The sequence below is a fragment of the Callorhinus ursinus genome, unplaced genomic scaffold, assembly GCF_003265705.2.
Source record: "Callorhinus ursinus isolate GAN/ISIS: 27379988/994484 unplaced genomic scaffold, GSC_fseal_2.0 scaffold4, whole genome shotgun sequence".
NCBI lineage: Eukaryota > Metazoa > Chordata > Mammalia > Carnivora > Otariidae > Callorhinus > Callorhinus ursinus.
The window spans coordinates 121,204,598-121,229,966 of record NW_027397066.1 but is presented as its reverse complement, the minus strand read 5'-3'; the positions used below and the strand labels follow the sequence as shown (position 1 = coordinate 121,229,966).

Sequence of the window (25,369 nt, the reverse complement as noted above, 5' to 3'; positions counted from 1 at the left end):
GGAATTTCTACAGATTTATAAGCTGAATACAATTCAAATCTTTTTTTTTTAAATCTTGAAAGTAATACCAGACATCTGGTACTCAAATTCAACTCACAGCTCTATTTATGACAGCAATCTAATACTGAAAATTCAGGTAACACAACTATTTACAAAGACAGACTGGCCTGAATTTAAAATGAGAGCTCAAATGGAGAAAGTCAAGAAAAAATTTTAAACTAGACTGTTTCTGAATTATCTGTTTTATCCTTTCTCATCTGTTTCTAAGATGGATAAATGTCCTATCAATTTATACACAGAAAAACTAGCTTGGAAAAAATCTTGTTTTCACTACAGGTTATTAAACAAAATATATAAAATAGAAACTTGACTGAATGACAATATTAAATCCTACCACATCACAAAATGTGAACTACACTGAGAAATGTATGGATTCAGCCTAGCTCCCAGACCTACAACCGAGTCAAAGTTTTTCACGGAGTAGTTAAAACTAAGTTACTGGATAAACAGATCTTCAAATAAAGGAAATAAGGAAAACTTACCATTTTCCCCCAACATCACCATGATTTCAGAATCTGTAAACTCTCCAGCTACAATTGCTAGCTCAAACTCTCCCATCTTTTTCTTCATTCCAGGATATTTATACATACACATCTTTTTAACTTCTTCTTCATTTGCTGTCTCAGCCACCTTAAAAACAAGTGATGCATCTCTGAATCTCAAGTTTTCTGTCGGAACGTAGCCATCCAAAAAAATGTTTATGCCTGTTGGAAAGTCATTGACAACAGATTAGTAAAGATTAACTAAAGACTAGTTTTTCTCCACAGCAAGAAATTATCATATAAAAGCAAATCCCTAGGCTCTCTTGGGAGCAATCTAAGCACAGATTTCAAATTTCTGTGGATTTGTGGTAACATGCAGTGATAACATGGTGTTTTATGTATCTAATCAAGTTGAAATAACCTATGCATATATATGTGCCTATGTACGCAAAGCATATCTCTTTTCATTATATGATTTTTATAAGATTTTTTCCATTAGGTTTTATGCAAAAGAATATGGTGCCATTTCTGCTGTATTTTTAAATCAAAACTTGCAATTTTTATGAAAAAATGACAAGTAGTTAAAAATGGAATATTTTCAGAGTGACATAAAATGATATAGTCTGGGGAATAATTTTTTAAATAAGTTATTAGTATGCATTTTCACATGAGATCTAGATACCACAAACTGAAGTTACAATATATACTGAATTTTTTCAGATTAATTCTGCAGGTTTGTAATATATTTATAGTAATGAACGGACTTCATTTAACATTTTTTTGTCTTCACCATACAAAAATAAACATTCTCTAAACAGATTTTAATAACAAAGAAAATATATTGTACATGAGAATCCCTCCATACTAAAACTGTTAAGATCCACCATGGCAAACACAGAAAGGAAAAACTGGATTATTTGGAAAAAATGAAAAGATCTGTTTTCAGTGTTTCCTATACTTAAGGTAATAAGAGAAAGATAGTAGCTCAAGCCTGGAAGGTCTTGAAAGAAAGCCTAAGGATGTTATTCATCTCTTCTGGAACTGAGAGCCATTATCAGGGGGTCTAGAACACAGGTTTTCAGTATTTGCTGAAAGAACAAATCAATAGATTCTGCCAAAATCAGCATGGTTTTTTTGGTCTTAAAACTACTTAAAAATTATAAATGTGAGGATAAAAAAATTAAAACCAAAAATTAGATAGGAACATAATTTGAAGGAAACCTTTGTGGCCATTTAATCCAGATACTGAAGTCAGAGAGATAGTCTAATTATACCTAATTTATCAGGTAAGGGAATGAAGGCTCAGAAAAATGTGACTGCGCAAAAAACCATTAACCAGCCTTTCCATCTCTACTCCAATGTCTTGTCAATTTAAGACAGTTCAAGCTATAACTGCCTTTATAGTTATAGAGTTCAAAGAGAGCTTTTACATATATGTATAGCATTAATTTCAGTATATTCACGGAAAGTGGAAAATAAGTTCTAATTTACTTGAATTGTTTTAACAGATGGGGAACATCAAAAACTTCACCAGGAACCATTTCTTAAATGGCGTAGCTTTTAGACATGGCATTTATAACGAGAATTGTGAAGAGTGAATGCCAGCTGCCTACAACATTATCAACACAATTCGGGACCTACTACATGGTATAGAGGAAGTAACTCAATGGTTACTTGCTAAATTGAGAATAAAATATTGTTTTTTATATCATCTCTTAAGACTATTGGGCAATCTCACAATTTTTCCTCTAACATATGCATATATTTATATCAAATGTACAGGTAAGTGACAGCAATTCCTTCATCTTATCTTAACTGAAAAACTTTATGTACTTTTTCTAAACGAAAAAGCTACCACTGCCTTTTTATGCAAAGTGTATGATGCAATATAAATTTTTTTCCAAGTTTCTTAGTATCTCAAAAATTATCTTTTTGAAGAGATCATTTAAAAAAAAAAGGGAGCCTGCTCAACCTAAAGACTACATGAGTAATTATTCTTGTAAAATATGGTATTTTTTTCAAAGTATGAACTAGGTGGTCCTTTTGGGTGTTCCTAATTGTTCTAGGTTGTCAGCTGAAGGCACAACTAGAAAGATGAAATATAAAGTAAAAGAGGAAGAAGAAACCACTGGAAGGAAATGGCAAAGAAATTAAAAGGAAAAAGCATACCAGAGAGAGAATGCACTGACATTTGTTTCAGGAGCCACTTAGTGGTAGGTTAGTTTTTACTTTTGCCTAACTTGCTTAGGTAGAGAAGAGACATGGAAAAGAGAGGCCAGAGAGTCCCTCTTTCCTGAAAGTAGAACGAATAAATGAAAATATACTTACTAAGCTATTAGACTTTGAGTTATTTATTAAACCATACTTAGTAAGCTATCTTATTTTAATATACTTTATTAAACTATCTTATTGGGCTTTTAGACAGTCTTAGCTCTATAAACTTAGGATAGAGATTACAGATAAATTTGAAACATGAAAGCAAGATGAGCACTAAATAAATTTTAAGAGTTTCACTACTGGTATTGGCTTTTCAAAGATAAAGACGACAAATACTACAATGATGCTGTAGAAGCCAAAATATAATAAAAACTTTTAAGATTGCAAAGAGTGAAACTGAGAAAGCATTTCTACCCCCTCCAATAGAAAATTCTCCAAAATGAAATGTTCTGAATAACTGATGGATACCTCATATATACACACACACACACACACACACACACGCACGCACATTCTGTTGAGTGATTAAATTCCATTAAAATTAGAGTTTTGAATAAATATCAAAGCAACATGTAACTATTTAATATCAACAATAATACATTTTCTAAGCATTAGAGTGAAAGAATACAGCACTATGGAAATAGTTTTTCAAGTTACCTTCTCTTACACTAAAAGGCATAGTGACAACACCATAAGCACTTGGTACGCCATATAAACAGCAGATGAAGTCAGAGAGATAGTCTAATACACTTAGATCATGCTCCACCACAATGATATATCTGCAAATCAATATAGATTTTTATTTTTAAATGTAGCATAACATATAATGAAATTAAAATTATATTTAATTACAATTTAAACTCTTAGAACAGTGTAAATGTCAGAAAAACAGATACGTTAAAAAAAAATTAAATGTAGAGACAATACTAAACAGAAGCCTTAAAACATTTTCTTTAAAATAAGACTCATTATCAGTCTTCTGTTTCAAACTGTTTTCCTAAACTAAAAGGAAGGGGGAAAAATTAACAGGAAACAATTTATGGATACATGAAATAAATGTGTTTTGCCAATAAAGAACACATTTTTAAATAAACTTTACCAAGGAGAAACAGTTAAAATAGATTTAAATCTGATGTAGCCTAAACTATTACGCTATTCATCTTACAGATTAAGCCCTTCTAGTTGTCCTGTCCCATACGCTAGCTGTAGAAGGGGATGCAGAGAATAATATGACAGGAAGCCTAACTGGAGAATTTTCAGTTTAGCTGGGGAAAACAAGGGATGGAAACAAAACATTACCAAAAAACCTACACAGCCAAGTATGTTCTCTAGATATAAAATCCAGTGACGGTCAGAAAGGAAAAAGGTGTGTACTGGAGTACCATATAAGTGGGATGGGACAGGACATGACTTTTGAAGTGGTAGGTAACAGTATTGCTAGTATACAAACTACCAGGCAAATAACAGTCATGACACTTTTATGCAGCACTTTATTCCTATTTGAGTTAGTTCAAAATGTTAAAAAAGCAATGTCCTACAGACACCTCAAATTCCAACTTAATTTGTTTCCTGTACAAATATTCTCCATATTTGTATTAATGGAATCGTTACTCCAGTAAAAAAAAAAAAACACAACTTTATTCCCAATGACATACTGTTTAAATTGTCAAGTCTGTCAACTCTTTCTCAACAATGTCTTGTGTGTTCATTTCATCCCTTTCTTTTTCTGCCTAAACTCTAGTTCAGGCTCTCAGATTTCTTTCAGTATTGCTATAGACTTTGAACAAATGTCATTTTTTTCAGGTTCCCAGATATGGCTCTCAGTTGCAAATAAACAAATTAACATCCTGGGATTTGCTTTCAAGACTTTCCAAAACTTCAGGTACTATTTCTCTTCATGTATGTATAAGGCACACTGAAAAATGGTTCTTTCATTGTTTCCTGAACAATCCACTTTTCCATTTCTGTGTCTAAGGACTGTTCCTTCTCCTAAATGGTCTCTTGTCTAAATCCTCACCTGTTGAAATCTTACTCAACCCTGTAAGGTCCATCACAAATTCTACCTACTGTAGGAAACACCCCTCCTAGTATGCAAATGAGCTTTCCCCAACTCTTGACCCTTTCTAATTCTGAACTGATACTTGGATTTTATTATTTTTGAGTATTTCTACTTGTCCCTAAATTTTATGAAATGTGACTATATAATACATTTTAGCACCTCTATGATTTTTAGTCTTCTGATATGTACCAACGAGATGTTTAGTAAGTTTGTTGAATGACAAAATGAAGAATATGCTAATTGGCAATGGGGGAAAATGGTAGGTTTTTAAATAGTATTGTCCAGTAGAACTTTCTATGGTTATGAAAATGTTCTAGTGTCCATATACAGTAGCAAGTAGCTACTTGGAATGTGGAGCATGTGGAATGTGAGTAGTTTGACTGAAGGAATGAATTTTTAATTTCAATTAAAATTAAAATAGCAACATATGGCTACAGGGTACAGCACGGTTCTAGAATAAAAGAATAAGAAAAAAACATCATTTTAGATTAATCTGGCAAGAACCAGACTTTTTAAAGGAGGCTATTAAGCCATCTAGGTATCAGGTGGTAAAAGGAATGAAAAAAAATAGGGGCAATTTTTATTATGAAAAGAAAATATTAAAAGGAAAAGTTTTTGGGGCGCCTGGGTGGCTCAGTCAGTTAAACGTCTGCTTTCAGCTCATGTCATGATCCCAGGGTCCTGGGATCAAACCCTGCATCTGACTCCCTGCTCAGCAGCGAGTCTGCTTCTCCCTTTCCCACTCCCCCTGCTCGTGCTCTGTCAAATAAATAAAAATCTTAAAAAAATTTTTTTTTCTACCACATTGGTAGTAAGAAGCATCAATAAAAATGGCAAATCACGTATAAGTGAGCCAATACTCATCCTGCCTTGGTATCTTTGTTGGCAATGTTCCATTATCTGGAATAACTGTCTACTTTTTACCATTAAAATTTTCATGACTCAGTGTAAGGCAGCATAGTATCATCTAGGGGCTTTTAATTTGCTTTGAAAAGAAGAAAAAAACCAGGTCAAACCTTCTGATATCGCTACCTTTAGGTGGAGCTTACAGAGAGGTTCAAAATGTAAAAAAGATATAGGTGAGCCACTCTACTTTCTGAGGGTTTGGAAAGAAACAAATCTGCAGCATAATGAGAAATCTATGCTGTGAAATTCCTACAATTAATTTTGGGTTACGTGCTGGTTTTTAATCTTACCAAAGATGTTCTTGGAGGCCAAATGCTAAAAAATCTTGTGTATTGGTGTCCTTTCTCCAATCCATGCTCTATTTCTCGTTTTAAGGACATGATCTCTGAAATCTTTTTACAGCATTAAGACTGAACATTGCCTTGTCACAGAATTTCAGGATGCACAGACTTCTTGTCACTTTTTTTCATCAGTCTATCACTTACAAAGAGATTACTTTAATCCTTTATCTATAAGTAACACCCAAGACAGTTGTGAAAATGTCTAACTCAATCATTTTCTTCACTTTGTCAATGTAATTTGTTTTGACATGTTATCCCTATTACAATTATGGTTACTGCCCTCTCAAAATACAGGATTATAGTGATTTGCCTGAACATTTACATGTTTTTTAAAATTTTATTTGAGAGAGAGGGAGAATACAAGTAAGCAGGAGTAGGGGCAGAGGGAGAGGAAGAGAATCCCAAGCAGACTCTGCTGAGTATGGAGCCTGAGGCAGCGCTCGGTCCCATGACCCTGAGATCATGACCTGAGCTGAAACCAAGAGTCGGACACTTAACCGACTGAGCCACCCAGACGCCCCCTGAACATTTACATATTAAGATACATGTCACCTGGTTGTAAATTATTTTCCTTTTAGTTTTTATTATGGTTAGAATGTTATGTGATATTTAAAAAAAAATTATGTGTGAAAAGAGATATCTATGATTTTCATAAGGGTATATAAAAATATTTTATAAAAAGTGGCTAGGGTTGCAAACCACTGGCTTGACTGCTTGTATGTTCTTTTATTTACCAGACTGTGAAGTCTTTGAATACTGGGACTACATGTTATATTCTTACATTCCTTCAAGAGTCTATCATAATGTCCAGGCCTACATATGAAGTGAAAATTATAGCTACACTTTGGCTCAACTAACAATGTCTCTTTATCATTGATATTTTAAGTTTCATGTCAAAGTATGTATGTGGATCATTTGTACCTTTAGCGATGACCTTGCCATGGCTTTATTTCTCAGACTCCTATTAAAATATATGTAAATCGTCCTCTCATTCCATTCTCTAAACCTCCCTTCTGAACTCAATCTGAGTTCAATCTCATTCTCAATCTGCTGCATTCTGGTAACTTACACAGATCAGCTTTTCAAGTTTCTAATGCTCTTTTCTGCTGTTCCTAACCTGTCTGAGCTGTCCAGTGAGCTTTTAATGTCACAGGTGCACTTTTAATTTCTAAATCTGTTTGTGTTTTTTGAATATTTACCTATTGTCTTTTTGTGGTACCATATTCTTACGATTTTGTATCCTTTTATGTTTTTATTTTAGATACTATTATTTTATAGTTATTTTGAGAATGTCACCTTAGACATTCTTAAAGGTCTAATCCTCTTGTCTGTTGTGCCTACTGATTAATTTGCAGATGGTTTCCTATTATTATTTGGATCATGAGTCTTTTCTTGTATGAATCCTGGATGACTAACTAGGGTTGAGGGCTTATCCCTGCAAAGTGGTTTTATATTTGCTTCTGCTAGGTACCATAGGACTAAAGATTCTAGGACCCTCTTTTTTTGTTACTTTCTTACTGTGATGAGTTTAGACTCCCCTGATTATATAAATTTTAATTCCATATCCATGTGAGCTGCTGGTCAATGAATATATTTGAAGGGGAGCCATCCCTCTACTTTCAATGAGCTCAGTAAATGAGATATATGCTTCCTTGACATCTTCACATGCTTGTGTTTTGCTGATAAAGCAGTTCTTTGAGTCCTGGCATTTTATGTGATCATCCAATATAAAAGGCTTTGTTTCCTGCTCATGAGTGGTGGTTAAAGCCCAAGACCTATTATAGATGAGCAACATCCCTCAGGAAATCCATATCTTGGTCTCTTCTCTTTATAGTTCTCTCTTTGGTTTTTAACCCTAGGGATTTCTCCTGCATTCTTATATTGGCTATGTATTAAATCAGTCACTGATAGAAAGAGGCATAGAAAATGCTATGCAGGAAAAGATCCCTGGGTTTTGGCCATAGCTTTGCCATGTAGTAAATTTGTAACCTAGAACAAATAACCATTTCTGACCTTAAACTTCTTCATCTACAAAATGGGAACACCACCTAAAGAGTCTTAACAACAAGATTACTATGAGGCTCAAAGGAGAGAATGGATTTAAAATTTCTGCAAATTACAAAAGTACCCCATAAACACAGGGTGTTGTGATTACCTAACGGGTTTTAAGAACTCTCTGGAGTTCAGTAAGACCCTAAATAACCAGAGTTACTCTGGTGATCCTTATAATGTTCTAAATTTTGTGTGTTTGAGTGACTTCTCCATTTGAGGATCTGGTAAAAGCTAATGACCTGCCTCCCAGAAATCCATACAGAGACGCCAGAACTTTCCTATCATTTCAGAGTATCTCTAGGCTACCTGGAGACAGGCATGGTAGTAAATAAATCTTGCTAAAAGACCCTCTGTTCTAGATAGAAGAAGGTAATTTCAAGTGGTAGCTCTAAATAATTGAAACAGAAAACATACACATGTATATGACATTGCTGATCTCAGTGTTTAATCTTTAGAAATTTGTATAACTCCCCAATTAAAATAAGAGAGACATATACCAAATCTGTACTTACCTATCTGGATTTATTAGGGATCGTATAGTGATAGCAGCCTTTAAACGCTGCTTGACATCTAGGTAACTAGAAGGTTCATCAAACATGAAACTATGAAAAAGAAAAGCAAATAATTTGCAAGACAAATATAATTCTCTCTTACATGATATTTTAAATCCCTGTAATATGGTTTCTGATTTAACAACAATCTCCTCTTACACTAAAGAGGAGTCCACTGCATGAGGGTAAAGAACTTCTGTACTCTGTTCAGAAGTAAAAAGATGAAAAAAAAAATTATGAAAGCAGGGCTGCATATCAAGCCTGGGGAGAGACTCTCAGCTTAGGCTAACTTACAAATTATCATCTCCTCATGAAAGATATTCTGATATAGTCTGAAGTAATTCAGAGAGGTTTCTCTTGATTAGCTGAAATCAGATGCATTAAAACAAGTTTTTGAAAAGGAGGGCACCGCAGAGAATTATAGAATACTTTGTGGAAAAGACCTGGCCTGCACTGGATGCCAGAGTAGAAATGTGGAAAAAGATGGGAGCAAAAAATATCTGGAAGAAGAGAGGCACCAGAAAGTAGGAAGCAAACTCCTTCTTCCTTTCTCTCTCACATGGCATGCCACCCTTTTAGGGTAACCTAAAAGACCTCATATTCTACTTGAGGTATTTAAAAAAACTTGTTGGCCTGTTTTTTTTTTTTTTTAATCCTTTTATGTATAAATGTAGTGTAAATAATAAGCAACTGATTATATTAAAAAGTGCTGCAACCCATAAGTTGTAAAGTACTTCTAAATAAATGAGTTAGTCTCCCCTTGCAGGAATAACAGGGAATGGGCAATGGGTGCACAACTGCTTCCATATCTTACCTCAAAAGTAGAACCTTAGATATTATTACTGTTAATTTCTCTCAAAAGCACTGCTTTATTAGCAGTATTATAAATAAAAACTCTAAAATAAGGATTAAGATATACAAAAGGTGTAAAGCAACCTACATATCAGCTTTCTGTATGCAAACGACAGCACAAGCAAATCTCTGCAACTCTCCTCCTGAAAGATCTTCAACATTTCGTTCTTTTAGATGGGTTAAATCTACAAAGAACATACAGGCATTGTGTTCAATGTTTTAAGTTTTATTTTACCTTTCTAGGCAAAATGTATATTGTACATCATTCTGAGTGTGAATGATACCTCAGCTGAAAATTGTGTTAACAGAGAATGTAAATACAACAATTACTAGAAATTTTCCCATTTATTTTAGCAATCTATAAAAAGGTATCTGTCTTTATGAGTTAAGTTCAGGGCCTATTAAAACATATGCACAAAATAAACACTTACCAAGCTGTTGACATACAATTGCTTGTGTCTTTGTTTCATCCTTTCGGTCCAAAATAGACCCCACTGTTCCCTGTCATAATATACCAGATATAGTTAACTACTATTTTTCTTCAATATTAAAATGAGTTACAAAGTAAACCACGTTTAGTTTGATATATCTCTGATACCTCCACAAATATGTGTAACACATAAATTCCTCCTAAAGAGTAACTGACCTTTGCAGCCTTGGGAATCTGGTCTACATACTGAGGTTTGATAATGGCTTTTAAGTCATCTTCTAGAATCTTGGTAAAGTAATTTTGCAATTCGGATCCACGGAAGTAAGTCAAAATTTCTTGCCAATCAGGTGGATCCTAGAAATATAATTGTCTGAATTTAATAATACACAATAATGCAAAAAGGATGACTTATACAGTTGACTCCTGAACAATATGGGTGAATTTTTTTGATAATTACAGTAAAGTACCATAAATATATTTTCTCTTCCTTATGATTTACTCAATAACATCTTTTCTCTAGGTGACTTTACCATAAGAATACAGTATATAATACATATATGAAATGTGCAATTGATGGTTCTTGCTAAGGCTTCTGATCAACAGTAGGCTATTAATAATTAAGTTTTTGGGAAGTCAAAAGTTATATACAGACTTTCAAACGTATGTGTGGGGGCCAGCACACCTAACACCCGCACTTTGGTTAAAGGGTCAACTTTATATCCAAATAGAATCCTCTGGCATATAAAGTTTAGATGGCTAACAGTTTAAGGAAACTCAGATTTGTCAGTTAAGTAGCATTAACAGATCTTAATTAAAAAGGAGCTTCATCTGTATATAGCTTCTCAGCATTAATTAATGAATAATATTGAAAATAAGAATATTAAAAAAATTATATCCTCTCCTTCAAAGTTGCATAAAATTGACCTAAAGTATTCATATTCATAAGGTGGTATACATACGTCATACTTTCCAAGATTTGGCTTTTGCTTTCCTGCTAAAATTTTTAAAGCAGTTGACTTTCCAATTCCATTAGTTCCAACTAATCCCAAAACTTCACCTGGACGAGGGATAGGCAACCTGTCATAAGTATACAAAAAAATAATAAAACAGGACTTAGGTAGAAAAAGCTACTAATATTAGGATCATGTATTTTAATGCACGTGCACTCCACACACATCCATTAATAAGCTAAGAGATATATGCCAGATATTATTGGCTATTAGAAAAAAAAACAGCCAAGATTAACTGTTAATTGTTAGAAATGCATCCATGACCAATATTACTCCAAATTTTATTTTTCAATTTTTATTTAAGTCCATTCTAAAGTAATTCTCTTTTACATATAAGGCTAAGTTTTAATGTATAACCAAATGCTTTGGGACGAAATTGCATAGCAAGTGCAACCTCACACTGTATTTTTTTTTTTTTTGGCCTGCCATTTACTTACAAGGAGAAAAGTGCCACATGAACCAGAAATATTCCACTTCATTCTCCCTGTTGCAGTAGGCTCTTTAAAGCTGGCAGGTTGAGAAATACCTTTTCATTAGTAAATCTAGACTCCCAGATTCAAAATATCAGTGTACAGCAGATTAAAAACCTCAAAGAACTCCTGTGATTTAACAATATGTGTCCAAGTTCAGAGTAATACTCTCTGTAGATGAGAGTAATGGGTAGAGAATAAGTTCCCTTAAAAGTTATTTTGGGGATAAGGGTATTATTAACAATAGTGATTCTCATCCTCATTTGTATACTGGAATCACCTGGGAGCTTTTACAACTTACTGAGGTCTAGATTCTGTATCTGGGGATATGATGTAATTCAACAGGACTGAAACCGAGGTATTAGTTTAAAAAAAAAAAAAAAAAATCCCAGGTAATTCTAATGTTAGCCAGAATGAACTACTGACATATACAGTTTGGTTCTGTATGATGTTACAGTTTTGCATTTCTCTTTAGTGGATGGTTAATACCTTTTCCCATTTTTATATTTCTCTGAAAATTCCAAATGTATTTTACTTTTGACCAAAGTAAAGAGGAATGTTGACTTGAAAATATACCTGTGAAGTTTGAAGGCATTGGCACAATATCGATGTGTTGTTTCTTTTTCCAAGTTGCTTGGTAAATTGACAATTGATAAGGCGCCAAAGGGACATTTCTGTTATTTAAAGTAAAGAATTTTGTGTTAATTTTTAGAAATACACATACGACTGGGGCGCCTGGGTGGCTCAGTCAGTTAAGCATCCAACTCTTGATTTTGGCTCAGGTCATGATCTCAGGATTGTGGGATAGAGCCCCATGTCAGCTTCCGTGCTAAATGTGGAGTCTGCTTGAGATTTTCTTCCTCTGCCCTCCCCCTACTCACATGTGCTCTAAAATAAATGAATACATCTTTTTTTAAAAAAGAAATATATCTATATGACTAAAATGGATACATTAAGAATTTTTTATAAGCAATCTTCCAAATGTAGGAATTATGGGTGGCCTGGCTGGCTCAGCTGGGAAAGCATACGACTCTTGATCTCGGGGTCATGAGTTCAAGTTCAACATTGGGTGTAGATATTAAAAAAAAAAAAACAAACCCAAATGTGGGAATTTCACAAAGATATAAAATATTGCTTCACTTTCTTACTTAAAAAATAAAAGTTGGGACGCCTGGGTGGCTTAGTCGTTAAGTGTCTGCCTTCGGCTCAGGTCATGATCCCAGGGTCCTGGGATCGAGCCCCACATCGGGCTCCCTGCTCAGCGGGAAGCCTGCTTCTCCCTCTCCCACTCCCCGCTTGTGTTCCCTCTCTCGCTGTCTCTCTGTCAAATAAATAAAATCTTAAAAATAAATAAATAAATAAATAAATAAATAAATAAATAAATAAATAAATGTTAAGTTCTTTGAAGGCAAGAATCATATTAGCTAATTTTCTCTCTTAGTGACTGGTGAATTTTTAGACTTCTAATATGTTTTTAATACTTACTGAAAGACCTTACAACAATTGAAGGTTTTTTCCCCCGTGTGTTTTTTAACATTATTAGATGAAGCTAAGAGGCAAGATAAAACACGGTTACTGAGTATATCACTCCATATTCAGTTGATAACAGATGCCCTCTCACTACTTCCTTCTTCCTGTCTTTGTATGCTTTCTTTTCTACTTTGTACAGTCCTTTAAGGTCTTTATGGTTAAGGTTTAGTCCTTTACGGATTGTACCTTTTTTGGGTCTATTCATGTCCCATCATCAGCTAGCATAATATTTGGAGAGAGCAAGGATTAATGTCTTTCCATTGTGGTTTTTAACCATCTCATATGAAAAAGATGATTTATATCCCAACTGAGTAAATTCACATTAAAAAAATTAATTCATTAATTAATTCAAATAACAGTTTATTATCAATCAGATAAATGTCCAAGAAACAAGAATGGCAAGAACTGGAAGGTTATTTAAGAGCATCAATGTGACTAGAAAAATTTCTCAGAGAAATTTATAAAGGTACATCCAAAGAATATAACCCTAGATTAGAGATCTGTTTAGCAGAAATGTTCAAAGATCTGAGGGGATCAATTCAAAAGTCTCTATAGATAAAGATTTCAGTGAATTCCCATTTTATAAGTTATAAGAACACAGAGAATTAAAAAAAAACAACTCTTGGGGCGCCTGGGTGGCTCAGTTGGTTGAGTGACTGCCTTCGGCTCAGGTCATGATCCAGGAGTCCCTGGATCGAGTCCTGCATTGGGCTCCCTGCTCGGCGGACAGTCTGCTTCTCCCTCTGACTCTCCCCCCTCTCATGTGCTCTCTCTCTCTCTCTCCCATTCTGTCTCCAAAAAAAAAAAAAAAAAATCTTTAAAAAAAACACAACTCTTGTATTCTAATAATGTAATTACCACACTCTAACCAAAACTATTAATTCTTCTTCACACAATGTAGTTTTTTGCCAATGGAGTTAACCCCATTTACAGAAATTTTCTATTATTCTATCAATGTACATAATATGTTTATAGGTTGCAAAGTAATCTAAGCTTCTTTAAATCTACAAGAAAAAAAAATCCATACATTTTGTAAGTATCTTAGGGTTCAGAGGGTATATACTACCCCCACCCCCAAACAGATTCATCACATCAGTATCTTTTCAGCCACTGAAGTATACCCCAAAATTTGGGATCTCATTCTTCTATAGCAATAAAGAAGAAAACAGAGTAGAAGATAATATATTGTTCAAAATCAGATCTCCAGCACCCGCAACATTGACAGGCATATAACAAGATATTAATAAGTGTTTGCTGGCAGGAATATTTCCTGATTATATTTTCAAAACAAGAGAAAACACTTTTAGATACCAACGAAATCTTTCTGGATACTTAACTAAGGATTCAGAAACAAATGTAAAATATACATAAGCCTTATTAGAATCAGTTAACAGGGTGGTATCCATACTCTGGTAAAGTTCCTTTCTGAAAATATTATCTACAATTAAAAATACCTAAATTAAGAATTTAACGTACTGGTTCTTAAATACCGTTTATGAACTAAATTTGGAAATCTATCATTTTAAAGTTAAAAGCCCTAACCAACTATTCAATGCAACAAAAACTAATTGAGGTATTTTGAAAAATTATACTACTGTGATAACTGCAACAGAAGAATGTATAATATAGCAGAAGCACTTAAGGATTAGGTTAAATTCAAACAATTTTGGCTGTATGCATTTAGGTATGATTTAAAGTTAAATACAGACTTGAAGGAACTGCATGTAATATGACTCACACTTTTTGTATTTACATTTCCAAGTACTTGTAAAACATGGGAAAGAATGTCCTTCTCATAAAAGGGTGAGGGGAAAAAAAAAGGGTGAAAAAAGAGAAATTAATTTTGGTTGGAAATGGCTTTCCAAAGTTGAGTACGGCAAGGATAACTTTTACAATGGGTGGTTTAGTTACTTCAAAAAGCAACAATATTAAATACTAGATTATTGACAGAACACTATTTTCCTAAATTTACATTTTTAATTCACTGCTTTATATTTTGCCTCTTTAAAAATAGTTATAATGTATTCAGAATTTTGACTTTTTTTTTTTTTTCAGAATTTTCTGACTTCTTGAGGTTCCAATTTAATCCCGTAAATAAAATATCACTTACCTTAATACAAATACCACAACCAATACAAAGGGTTTCAGAAATCCATGCTATTTTGCTCTGGGGTGTAACCTCTATGCATAATTTTCCTGGCAAAGAAAAAGAGAGTTACGTTATTTTCCTTGCCATTTTAATTTTCTGAACATTGTCATTTAGGTAATTCTGGTTCTAAATCTCCATACCAAAGCAGATTTTCAAAAACAAAGGCCACACAAAGAAATACAATTGAGACAATATCCTAAAAAAAAAATCAGTGGTTTGTGGGGATTAATTATAATTAGTATATATTAATTTACTACTGGGGAAGAAAATATGCTCATAAAACTATGGCAGATCCTGAAAGCTTCATTTTTTAATTTTCTTAAAAGTTTATTTATTTATTTAAGTAATCTTTACCCCCACTGTGGGGCTCAAACTCATGACCCCGAGATCAAGAGTTGCATGCTCTTCTAGAGCCAGACTGGTGCTCCCGTAACAGTTTTATTTTTAAGCTGTCTGACCTGAATATTTAATTAACACTCTATGCCTTGGAAATGGTAATGTAGAGAAAGGAATACAATACATTAGTTAAATCAGTGATACTGAAAAGGTATGTAGTCATCCAATATACACACGAAATTAAACTTGACATTAGGGATATTAATAATGGAATTTCTAAATAGCATGGTAGAATATAATAGATGACATCTAAAGTTTCTTTTAAGAATCAAAAAGCTTACACCTCACTAATACAGTAAAAGTAACAACGTAACCCTTAAAGACTACCAATAATTCCGAATTGTTTTAAATTTATTTAATCTTGAAAATATAGCAAAATCTCATGAATCAGCCATTCTTAGTAAGCTATTTATTCTTGCTTTTTAAAATGAGAATACTATAAAAAAAACAAATATATTAGTCCTTTCTCCATGACTTAAAGTAATTATAGAACTTTTCTAGAACAGTAAGAATCTCAGTAACAAACTGATTTTATAGTCAAAATGAACTTTAAAAAATACTGATAAAAATACGTTATTCTACCATTAACAAAAATAGGATCATTTGGTCACAAAGCAGTAAAAGAAATTTAGAACAAAATCTGGTCTTATCCCTATATTTTAAAGAAACTAATAGGAGAAAAGTATATGCCTAGAGAACTATTAAGCCAATTTACTTCTTTTAACCTTCTTTTATCTTTAAATGATCCACAGAACAGCTTACCCATTCGAACCACAGGGCAACTCTTTTTGCACTCCTGCCGACATTTCTTAGGTTTACATTTGTCATGGTTGACAATAGCAATTCTTGTTAATTTATCCGCCATAATTCTAAGAAAGTAAGAATATACAACTCTTCTATTAAAGAAAAATTAACAAAATTATGGTACAGTCAATGCAATTAGTTAAGAGAAATGAGTCACAGGCATTAAATTATCACTATATTCAGATATGATTATCTGGAACTACTAAAAAAACTAGTAAAAGCAATAAAATAGTACAGTAAGGATGAAAAAACAAAATTTTACATATATACTACTAATCAGAAGATTCATATAAAAAAGAAAAAAACATCATTTTCAATGGTCACAAAAAAGAAAAGACCTAGGAATCAAGTTAACAAAAATATATACATGTGAGGAAACTTTCAAACCATAACCGAGAAACATAAAAGACCTGAACAAACGGAATGACATACTGTCTGTTTTTATAATATAGAATAGTCAATACCAGAGATTTCAGCCTTTCTCAAATTTACACATTTAATCCAATTTCAAAGAAAAAACAACCAGACAAACCAAAATGAAAGCTCTTATGCAAAAAGAATGGCTAGGAAAAAGAAAAAGAACAAAGGGGATGGGGAAACTATACTTGATGGACAAAAATGATATAATGTCTCCGTAACTAATACTGATACCAGTGTGAGACAGTCCAATAAAACAGAATAGCTGATGTGAAAAATACATAATAAAGATGTCTATTCCCTCCTGCAAATTAAGTATTACTTCATGTCTTATTTGACTATTAATGATGCTACTAATGGTACTTATTATTAAGGTTGTGACCATGATGTTAAGGGGAAAAAATTAAAACTGCATTTCTCTGGGAATTTGTAATATGGCCAAGATGAATTTTATGCTAATAGCATTAATATGAAAAGACGACTGAGGAACCCTAAGTATAGATGTGCTCACTTTTAAAGCTTTTATAAGTCATAATAATTAACAGTGCCATCAATTATGCAACTAAGGTCAAAGTGAACTTAAAAATCTTCTATAATATTGGACTTAGTGACAGACATCAATTTTCTCAGAATAGTGATTAAAGTAAATAATTCCAAAAACTATCTTAAAATTCCAGGTTATTCCAGTATGTAATGGCAGAACCTGAAGCCAAAAGACTACCCACTGACAAAGACAATCTGTTGGCCTTTTCTATCAAGGACTGTGATAATCAATTCTGATTTTTTTTTTTTTTTGACTGACTGCTTCCCTTTGTAGACCTCTGTCTTTCTCACATGCTGCAATACGATTAGTGGAGAGGGATAAGAGAGCAAGTTCCTCAGTGTTGCTCCCGGACTATCTTATCCCTCTCCCTCCTCACTAAAAAGTCAGCTCTTGCCTCTAGATCATCCAACTGCTTTAGTCATTCACTGACCATCAGATCACTCCCTTCCATTTGAGGACTTCTGCCCTTGGCTAATTTTCACTCTTTTACAGCTCCTGTCATAATTCTTAATTTCAGTATGTTCATAGATGATCTATTAATAGCCTGTCTTCTTAGTTCAGTAACCTCTCTCCTTCAGTGATCTTTCTTTCACCCTCCCGCAACCCCTCATTCCTTTGGTGAAATCCTTGACCTTGTTATTACCAATAACTGCAATCCTTTTATAACCTCCATTTCAAATACTCCATTCTCCAACTACCACTCCTATCTTTTCAGTTTACCCCTGTTGTACCCAACAATCCAAAAACCCTTTGAACTCCCCCATTCCCTAGACCTATTGTCATTACCTCTTGATTCTACCACATTTCCACCGTCCCTCAGCTCTTGTATCTTCACGTCTCTCTGTACTAGCTAAAATTTTCTTGTCAATCATTTATACCTTTAACTACAATCCTGGTTACATACAACTCTTCATCTGCACACATAAAGCTGAAAATGGGTAGACAAAAAAGCAAAGCCATGCTGACTAGTGTCATCTCATGTGAACCTTTATGCCAGCCAGCAATCACATTATATATATTTCCACAGTGAAGTCTACTTGTACATTAAAAGACATCTGCTAAGGGGAATATTCTAACAATTCTCTCTCCTGTCTTTCATATCATCAGTTATTCTTTCCATTGGCTCGTTCCTATTAGCATTCAAAACATTCTATTACCTGACCCTATCTTTTCCCATTGCTTTATTTCTCCTTCCTTTTATAGCAAGACTACTTGAAAGAGTTGCCTACGGTCAGTGTTCCAAATTTCTATGTATTTTTTCTGGACTCCATTTCAGACTTAAGTGCCCATCATTCCATCAAAACAATTTATCAGGTCACCACTACTCTATACATGGGTAAAACAATTAACAGTTCTTAATTTACCTGAACACCTATTGCATCTGACACAAATTATGACTTTTTCCTAAAGATAGAAACCCTTTCTTAACTTGGTTCTGGGACACAGCACTAATCTAGTTTCCCTATTTTCTTGGTCACTTTTCCTCATCTTCTAGGCTACTGAAAGTTGAGAGGTGCTCTAATACTCGGTCACATTTTTTATTTATATTCATTCTCTAAGGTATTCTACTCTGATCTCATGGCTTTACATCCTATTTATATGCTGCTAACTCCCAAATTTCTCTCTCTAGCCAGGATACCTCTCCTAACCCTAAACTTGTATATCTATCTACCCGACTACCCAACATCTCTTCCTCAAGGTCTAACATGCATCTCCCAAATGGAATTCCTGATGTCCCCACCAATATTTGCTTCTCTAGCAGTCTTGCCCATTCTGTTAAATGACAACTCCAATCTTCCATTTACTCAAGACAAAATCCTTGAAGTTATCTTTTACATGCCACAACAGCAAATTATGTCCAATTTACCTTCATAAATCTGACCATTTCTCATCACTCTGGTCTAAGCCACCATTATTTCTTATCGGCATTACTCTAATAGCTCCCTATTAGGTCTCTCTGCTTTACTCTTACCTCCTTCTACTCTGACTCTTGACAGCTCCTTCTCACTACAGAAGTCAGGATGATCCTTTTTAAGTGTAAGCCAGGATCATCATGTCACTCCTCTACTTAAAGTCCTGCAATGGCTTCCCTACTCATTCTGAGTAAAAGCCAAAGTCCTTAAAATAATTAATGAGGTACTGATCAGCCTCTATTACTTTCTGATGTCATCTTAAACTACTCTAGCTCTTGTTCATTTTGCTCCAGCCATACTGGCTCCTTGCTAGTCTTAGCACACGTCAAACATGTTCTTGCTTCAGGGCCCTGACATTTTCTATTCCCTCTGCCTGTAATGCTATTCCCCCTAGTGAATTACAAGGCTCACTACTTCAAGTCTTTAATGTTTATTTCTTAGTTAGCCTTTTCTAACTATACTACCAAAAAATACACCCAACTGCTTTTCTGTTTTCTTCTTTCCTGATTTGCTTATTCTCTTTAGCTCTTTCTACTATACCGCACAGCATGTATTTCGTATGGATGTGTACATATGGTTTATGTACATATTTATTGTGTGTATATACATGTATTTATATACTCTTTCTCTGTACACACAGTATTTTTCCCACTCCAAGTAAAAGATACTCCATCATGAGGGCAGGGATTTTTTGTCTGTTCAGCCCAGTGGCTAAACTAGTGCCCAGCACATCATAAAAGCTCAGATATTTCTGTTGAATAAATGAAAAAATGAATTTAGACATAGTAAATAATTTCTTATAGGTTATAGTAACTTCAGAAATACTGTCATTATTTCATAGTAACAGCTATCCACTAAAGTATATCCTGGGGGGAAAAAAAAATCACCCAAGAGGACACTACATATTTATGTAATAAACAGAATTATGGAAACTAATAGATCCACTCTACCCCCTTAAAACCTTTAAAAACTGGTCCAGTTTTCATAAAGACAAGAAGAGAAAGAAATTAAATGACTTTTGAATTGCTACAAAAAAAGCTTTCACTCTAAGTGACAACTCCCTGAAAAAGTGAAGTCTTTAGTTATTAAAATAAAGCTGGACACCATACAAATTACCTGGTGAATGAATGTCATGAAGTCCCTTCTAGAGAATAAATCTTTTATCACAAAATTGCTGATGCTAAACTTTATTTCTGCCAAACTACTACAGTGTTTCATCTGATATTTCAAACCATTTTAAAAACCAAGTGACTGAAAGAGATGACTTACAGAAAAATAAAAATATACCAGAGATATTAATAAGCTGATCTGTATAAGAAAGTGATAAATTATAATGCATTTAAGAATAAGGAATATAAATTCTTTGTAGAACTGTTACTTGTGTGAACAATGATGACTAAATTTGTATATTATTTTCAAGAATTGGGGAGGAGGGATCCCTATTTCTTTTTCAATGAGATAAAGCACAGTAAAACCGCAGGAGGGGGGGGTAGTAACAGACTCCTGGAGACAAAGAGGAATTTGAAGATATTTCAGATCTGAAGACAAACTGTTCAAAACAGGTACTCAAACAATGACCCTCACTGTCATTCTTCCAGCTGGGAGTAAAAAAAGAAGTGAGAAGCATTATGGAAAGCAGTTTCAGTCTAAGACCAAAATTATTATAACATCATGTGAAAGCATTTAAAAGAGTGCTGTGAACAAATGACGCCTGATATCACATAAAATATTTTAACCTATGGTTACGGTAAGTTATTAGTCTTATAAAACATGTAAGTTGGGAGTGGTGCACAACTCTTGATTTCAGAGTCTTAAACTGAAGACATTTAGAAGGGACACCCAATTAATACTTTTTCCTCTCAGAAATTGTATTAAATGTTCTTCCTAAGAAAATGTTTTTAATGGGCATAACAAGATTTTTAACACAAAAAAATACCCTTTTGGGATGAATACAGATGAAGAACCCTTGGTTAACACTGACAAAGCATTATTGTCAGGTAGCTGATATAGTACAATTATTTTCAGTATATGAGGCAAATGTACTGAGAAATGCAACACAACCACCACTATCATAAATGCCTAGCTAGCAGTCCCTGCGGAAGAGAAGACAAAACAACAAAAACACCAGCATAACCCCTCCCACACCCCTCCTCATTGTTTTGACAGTTATTTCTCACTCTTATGGACTTTACCACACACACAAAAAGATAAAGTAGGTTTATGTAGTTTATGGGATGTGGGTATTGGCTTTGGCCACCGTGTCTACAAGGTAGGAACCGCTGCACTCCTAATCTCATGCAGTTTATACAAAGACAGGGAAAACAAGTCACCAAAAAGAAAGTGCCAAGTACTATAAAAGCGCGAAGCTAGAGGCGTTGAACTGGGAGATTACTTGGGATAACCGAATACACGTTGCTCTATGAGAAAAGTAGAGCGACAACTGCCCATCATTTCTATAAAGACGGGGAACGGGTAAGAAGGATTCGACTTCATGGCGGCAAAATGCCATGACTCATTCCATAATCACCAGAGAAGCCGTGGAAGAAAAGGCCACGACTTCCTATAATCAAATACGCATGTGTGACAATATGTCCATTTCACTGTGTCAGGGTAAGGATGGGGGAAAAAAGAGGATGCTTTAAGTTCTGAAGTTGCCTTCTCTGTCCGCTCTCGGGCAAGAGCGTAGTAAAGGGGGAGTGGAGACGGTGGAGTCCGGATCTCTGAGATGGCATCCAAGTCCATTCTGGTAGCCCCTGCGCGGGTGGCGAGCAACAGTGGCCGAGGTCCAGGTCAGCTGGAAGGGAAGAGCGACGTGCCTCCGAGCCCTCGGCGGCGCCCCCGCTCTGGCGGTTCCAGCTGTCCCTTCCGAGCCGGCTGCCACGCGCCGCTGCGTTCTCCGCCGCCGACACCGGAGGCCTCACCAAAGGCTCTCAGAGAACGTCCCTACAGTCTTTAAATCGTGTGAGGCCGCAGCCAACGACCAAACTTTCCTTGGCTAGTTACGTACCTGGAGAAAACGATCCCCTCGCGGAGGGGAGCTCAGAGGCCAAATCAGTTCTTCCTTTCACTTCTCATCCACACGGCGTGTTCCTACGGCCACCGGCCAAAATGGCGGCGCTCAGCCACCGCCTCGCGCATGCCTTACGGACGTAGTGCGCGCGCGAGACAGAGAGCGACGGGCGGAGCCCTGGAGTTGGTCCCGCAAGCAGGCGAGAACTGACGTCATTGTGTTGCGACTCCAATTTAACGTCGTTGGGAAAGCCGGGCTGTCCTGAGTGGGAGTGGCACGGAGCCGCAGGGTATCCTAAAAAGCTGGGTTGCGGCAAGCCGGGTCTGTAAGCTGTAAGTGCGTGGGCTTTTTTCCCCCGATGTGGAGAATGGTTCTAGCGTAAGCAGACGCGTTCTCATCCCCATTCTCAGTCCCTTTTTCCGCTCCCGATCTCAAGGCCGCTGGAGAGCCATTGGCCCATTCTAGCATTTCTAGCAGCGGTATCAAGCAGGACCAACAGAGTCTGGTCCAAATACAGCTGCTGATGGCGATCTTTCGTTGGCCTCAACTTATTCTTAAGTGGGTGGCCAGGAACCCAGGCTTTTCCGAGCTCCGTGTTTTATCCACTGGGTGGCGTCCAGTACCAAGTCGGGCAGTTGAGTTCTGCTCCAGTACAGAGATGAGCTACTTTCTTTTCTTCCTTCCTTTTTTTTTTTTTGGTACAGTTTGACGTTTTGGAATGTTTGACAACGACAGGATATTCAACTTGTAGTGATAGTCACAGGTTTACTTGTCTCATCCTAGTCCTTAGCTTGCAGAAGGCAAATACTTTAGCTTACGACGGCACTTATTCATTTATTCATTCAGTAAATTGCTAATTGAGCATTTAAGTCTCAGGCCTTTCTGAATTTTACAGTCTAGTGGCTCTACTATTATTTAATGAGTATCAAGTGCTGTGTGGAGATTAGGAAACAACTGAGATCTAAAAGGTGTCAAGGAGATGGTATACTGAACTGCTGGGCCAGGTTTATAATAGCATATATAACCATGTTCAGTGTCTGTAACTTTGCACTACCTAAGCTGTTTTACATATTGTTTACTACTGGAGATTTTATTTTCATGCCTGCATAGATTTACCAAGATTAACAAGAAGTAAATTTTGGGGTTTAGAATGGGTCGTTTTTTTCACTTCTATGCTTTGAAACCGTTTTTCTGACATTATCTTCTATGTCATGTAAATGGAACTTTTGACACCTTGGGAGAAGTGATTTTTCTCTGTATCACTTAATGGGTTATTTAAAGATTTTTTTTTTAATTTATTTATTCATGAGAGACAGGGAGAGAGAGAGGCAGAGGGAGAAGCAGGCTCCCCGCGGAGCAGGGAGCCCGATGCGGGACTCGATCCCAGGACCCTGGGACCATGACCTGAGCCGAAGGCAGACGCTTAACGACTGAGCCACCCAGGCGCCCATTAATGGGTTATTTAAAATGGAGACCTATATCTCACTGTGGTTTTGTTTGCATTTCTCTGATGATTAGTGATGTTCAGTATCTTTTCATGTTTCTGTTGTGAGATAATCACGTTATGCCTGTCAGAATGGCTAGAATCAAAAAGACAAGAAGTAAGTGTTAGCAAGGCTGTTGGAGAAAAGGGAACCCTTGTGCACTGTTGGAGGGAACATGAATTGGTGCAACCACTGTGGAAAACAGTATGGAGGTTCTTCAAAAAATTAAAAATAGAATTACCATATAATCCACTAATTCCGCTACTGGGTAATTTACCCAAAGAAAACAAAAACACTAATTCAAAGAGATATATGCACCCTTGCATTTACTGCAGTATTATTTACCTTAGCCAAGATGTGGAAGCAACACAAATGTTCATCAGTAGATAAATAGATAAGGAAGATGTACACACACAGACACACACACACACACGATGAAATATCAGCCATAAAAAAGAATGAGGTCTTGCCGTTAGCAACAACATGGGTGGACCTAGAGGGTAGAAGACAAAATGAAATAAATCTGATAGGGAAAGACAAATACCATATGATTTCACTAATATGTGAAATTTAAGAAACAAAACAAAAAAATAGACTCTTAAATACGGAGAAGAAACTGCTGGTTGCTAGAGGGTAGGTGGGTGGGAGAATGGGTGAAACAGATAAAGGGGATTGCGAGTAGACTTATTGTGGGGCACCTGGCTGACTCAGTTGGTGGAGGGTGGGACTCTTGATCTAGGGATTGTGAGTTTGAACCCCACATTGGGTGTAGAGATTACTTAAAAATAAAAATTAAAAAAAAAGAGTAGACTTATTGTGATGAGGACTGAAGAAATGTATAGAATTGTTGAATCATATTGTACACCTGAAACTAATATAACACTGTATGTTAATTATACTTTAATAAAAAATTAATTATTGAAGTAAATTTACATTCAAAATAAGTAAAATGGAAACATATTTACATATTCCTGGAATAAGAATATTTCAATTTAACTTTTCTAAAGAAAAAAATCATTTGAATTAAGAATTTTTACTCAGAGGGGAGTCTGACTGGCTCATTTGATGGTGTGTGCAACTCTTGATCTCAGGGTTGTGAGTTTGAGCCCCATGTCAGGTGTAAAGATTACTTAAAAATCTTTATTTTTTTTTTTAAGATTTTATTTATTTACTTGACAGAGAGAGAGAGAGAGAGAGTGCACAAGCAGGGGGAGGGGCAAGGGAGAGGGAGAAGCAGGCTCCCCACTGAGCAGTGAGCTGCACATGGGGCTCAACCCCAAGACCCTGGGATCATGACCTAAGTCAAAGGCAGCCACTTAACTGCCTGAGCCACCCAGGTGCCCCTTAAAAATAAAAGCTTTAAAAAATTTTTTTTTTACTCAGGGATAGAATTATACAGCATTATAGAATTATAGATCAAGTTGACCCCTATTACAGGTAAGGAAATAAAACCCAGACCTGCCCAAAGTCTAGGCTAAAGGAGAGGCTGAAGTTAAAACTCTGATCCCATGCCCTTTGGCTACTCTACTGCTTTGCACATCTTGTAAGTCATAATATATTTTAGAAACAAAAACTGAATTCCCAAGATTTTTTAATTATAGTAATTGAGTTATGTTACCTGCATTTGAGAAATAGATGGTTAATATCAAGGGTATATAAGTGATATATTTTGCTATTAAATTTTAATTTTTA

General features: G+C 35.4%; 2 protein-coding genes across 8 annotated transcripts in view; one reads left to right on the top strand and one right to left on the bottom strand.

Annotated features, from left to right (window-relative positions):
- ABCE1 (ATP binding cassette subfamily E member 1) overlaps positions 1-22,326 on the bottom strand; it is a 29,958-nt gene extending 7,632 nt beyond the window's left edge. For 2 of the 3 annotated variants that reach the window (XM_025874257.2, XM_073892303.1), the window contains exons 1-11: positions 22,191-22,326; positions 16,268-16,401; positions 15,071-15,156; positions 12,007-12,104; positions 10,910-11,027; positions 10,167-10,304; positions 9,952-10,021; positions 9,609-9,705; positions 8,630-8,719; positions 3,417-3,538; positions 543-764 (exon numbers count right to left, since the gene is read on the bottom strand). In XM_025874257.2, coding sequence (XP_025730042.1) covers positions 543-764; positions 3,417-3,538; positions 8,630-8,719; positions 9,609-9,705; positions 9,952-10,021; positions 10,167-10,304; positions 10,910-11,027; positions 12,007-12,104; positions 15,071-15,156; positions 16,268-16,370 — 1,144 coding nt within the window. In that variant the 5' untranslated portion in view covers positions 16,371-16,401; positions 22,191-22,326. The remainder of the gene's footprint in view (positions 1-542; positions 765-3,416; positions 3,539-8,629; positions 8,720-9,608; positions 9,706-9,951; positions 10,022-10,166; positions 10,305-10,909; positions 11,028-12,006; positions 12,105-15,070; positions 15,157-16,267; positions 16,402-22,190) is intronic. The other variant, XM_073892304.1, reaches the window with a different exon arrangement.
- Positions 22,327-22,394: 68 nt separating this feature from the next.
- ANAPC10 (anaphase promoting complex subunit 10) overlaps positions 22,395-25,369 on the top strand; it is a 225,128-nt gene continuing 222,153 nt past the window's right edge. For 3 of the 5 annotated variants that reach the window (XR_012378036.1, XM_073892306.1, XM_073892305.1), the window contains exon 1: positions 22,395-22,525. The gene's annotated coding sequence lies outside the window, so the exon portion shown is untranslated. The remainder of the gene's footprint in view (positions 22,526-25,369) is intronic. The other 2 variants (XM_025874251.2, XM_025874252.2) reach the window with 2 other exon arrangements.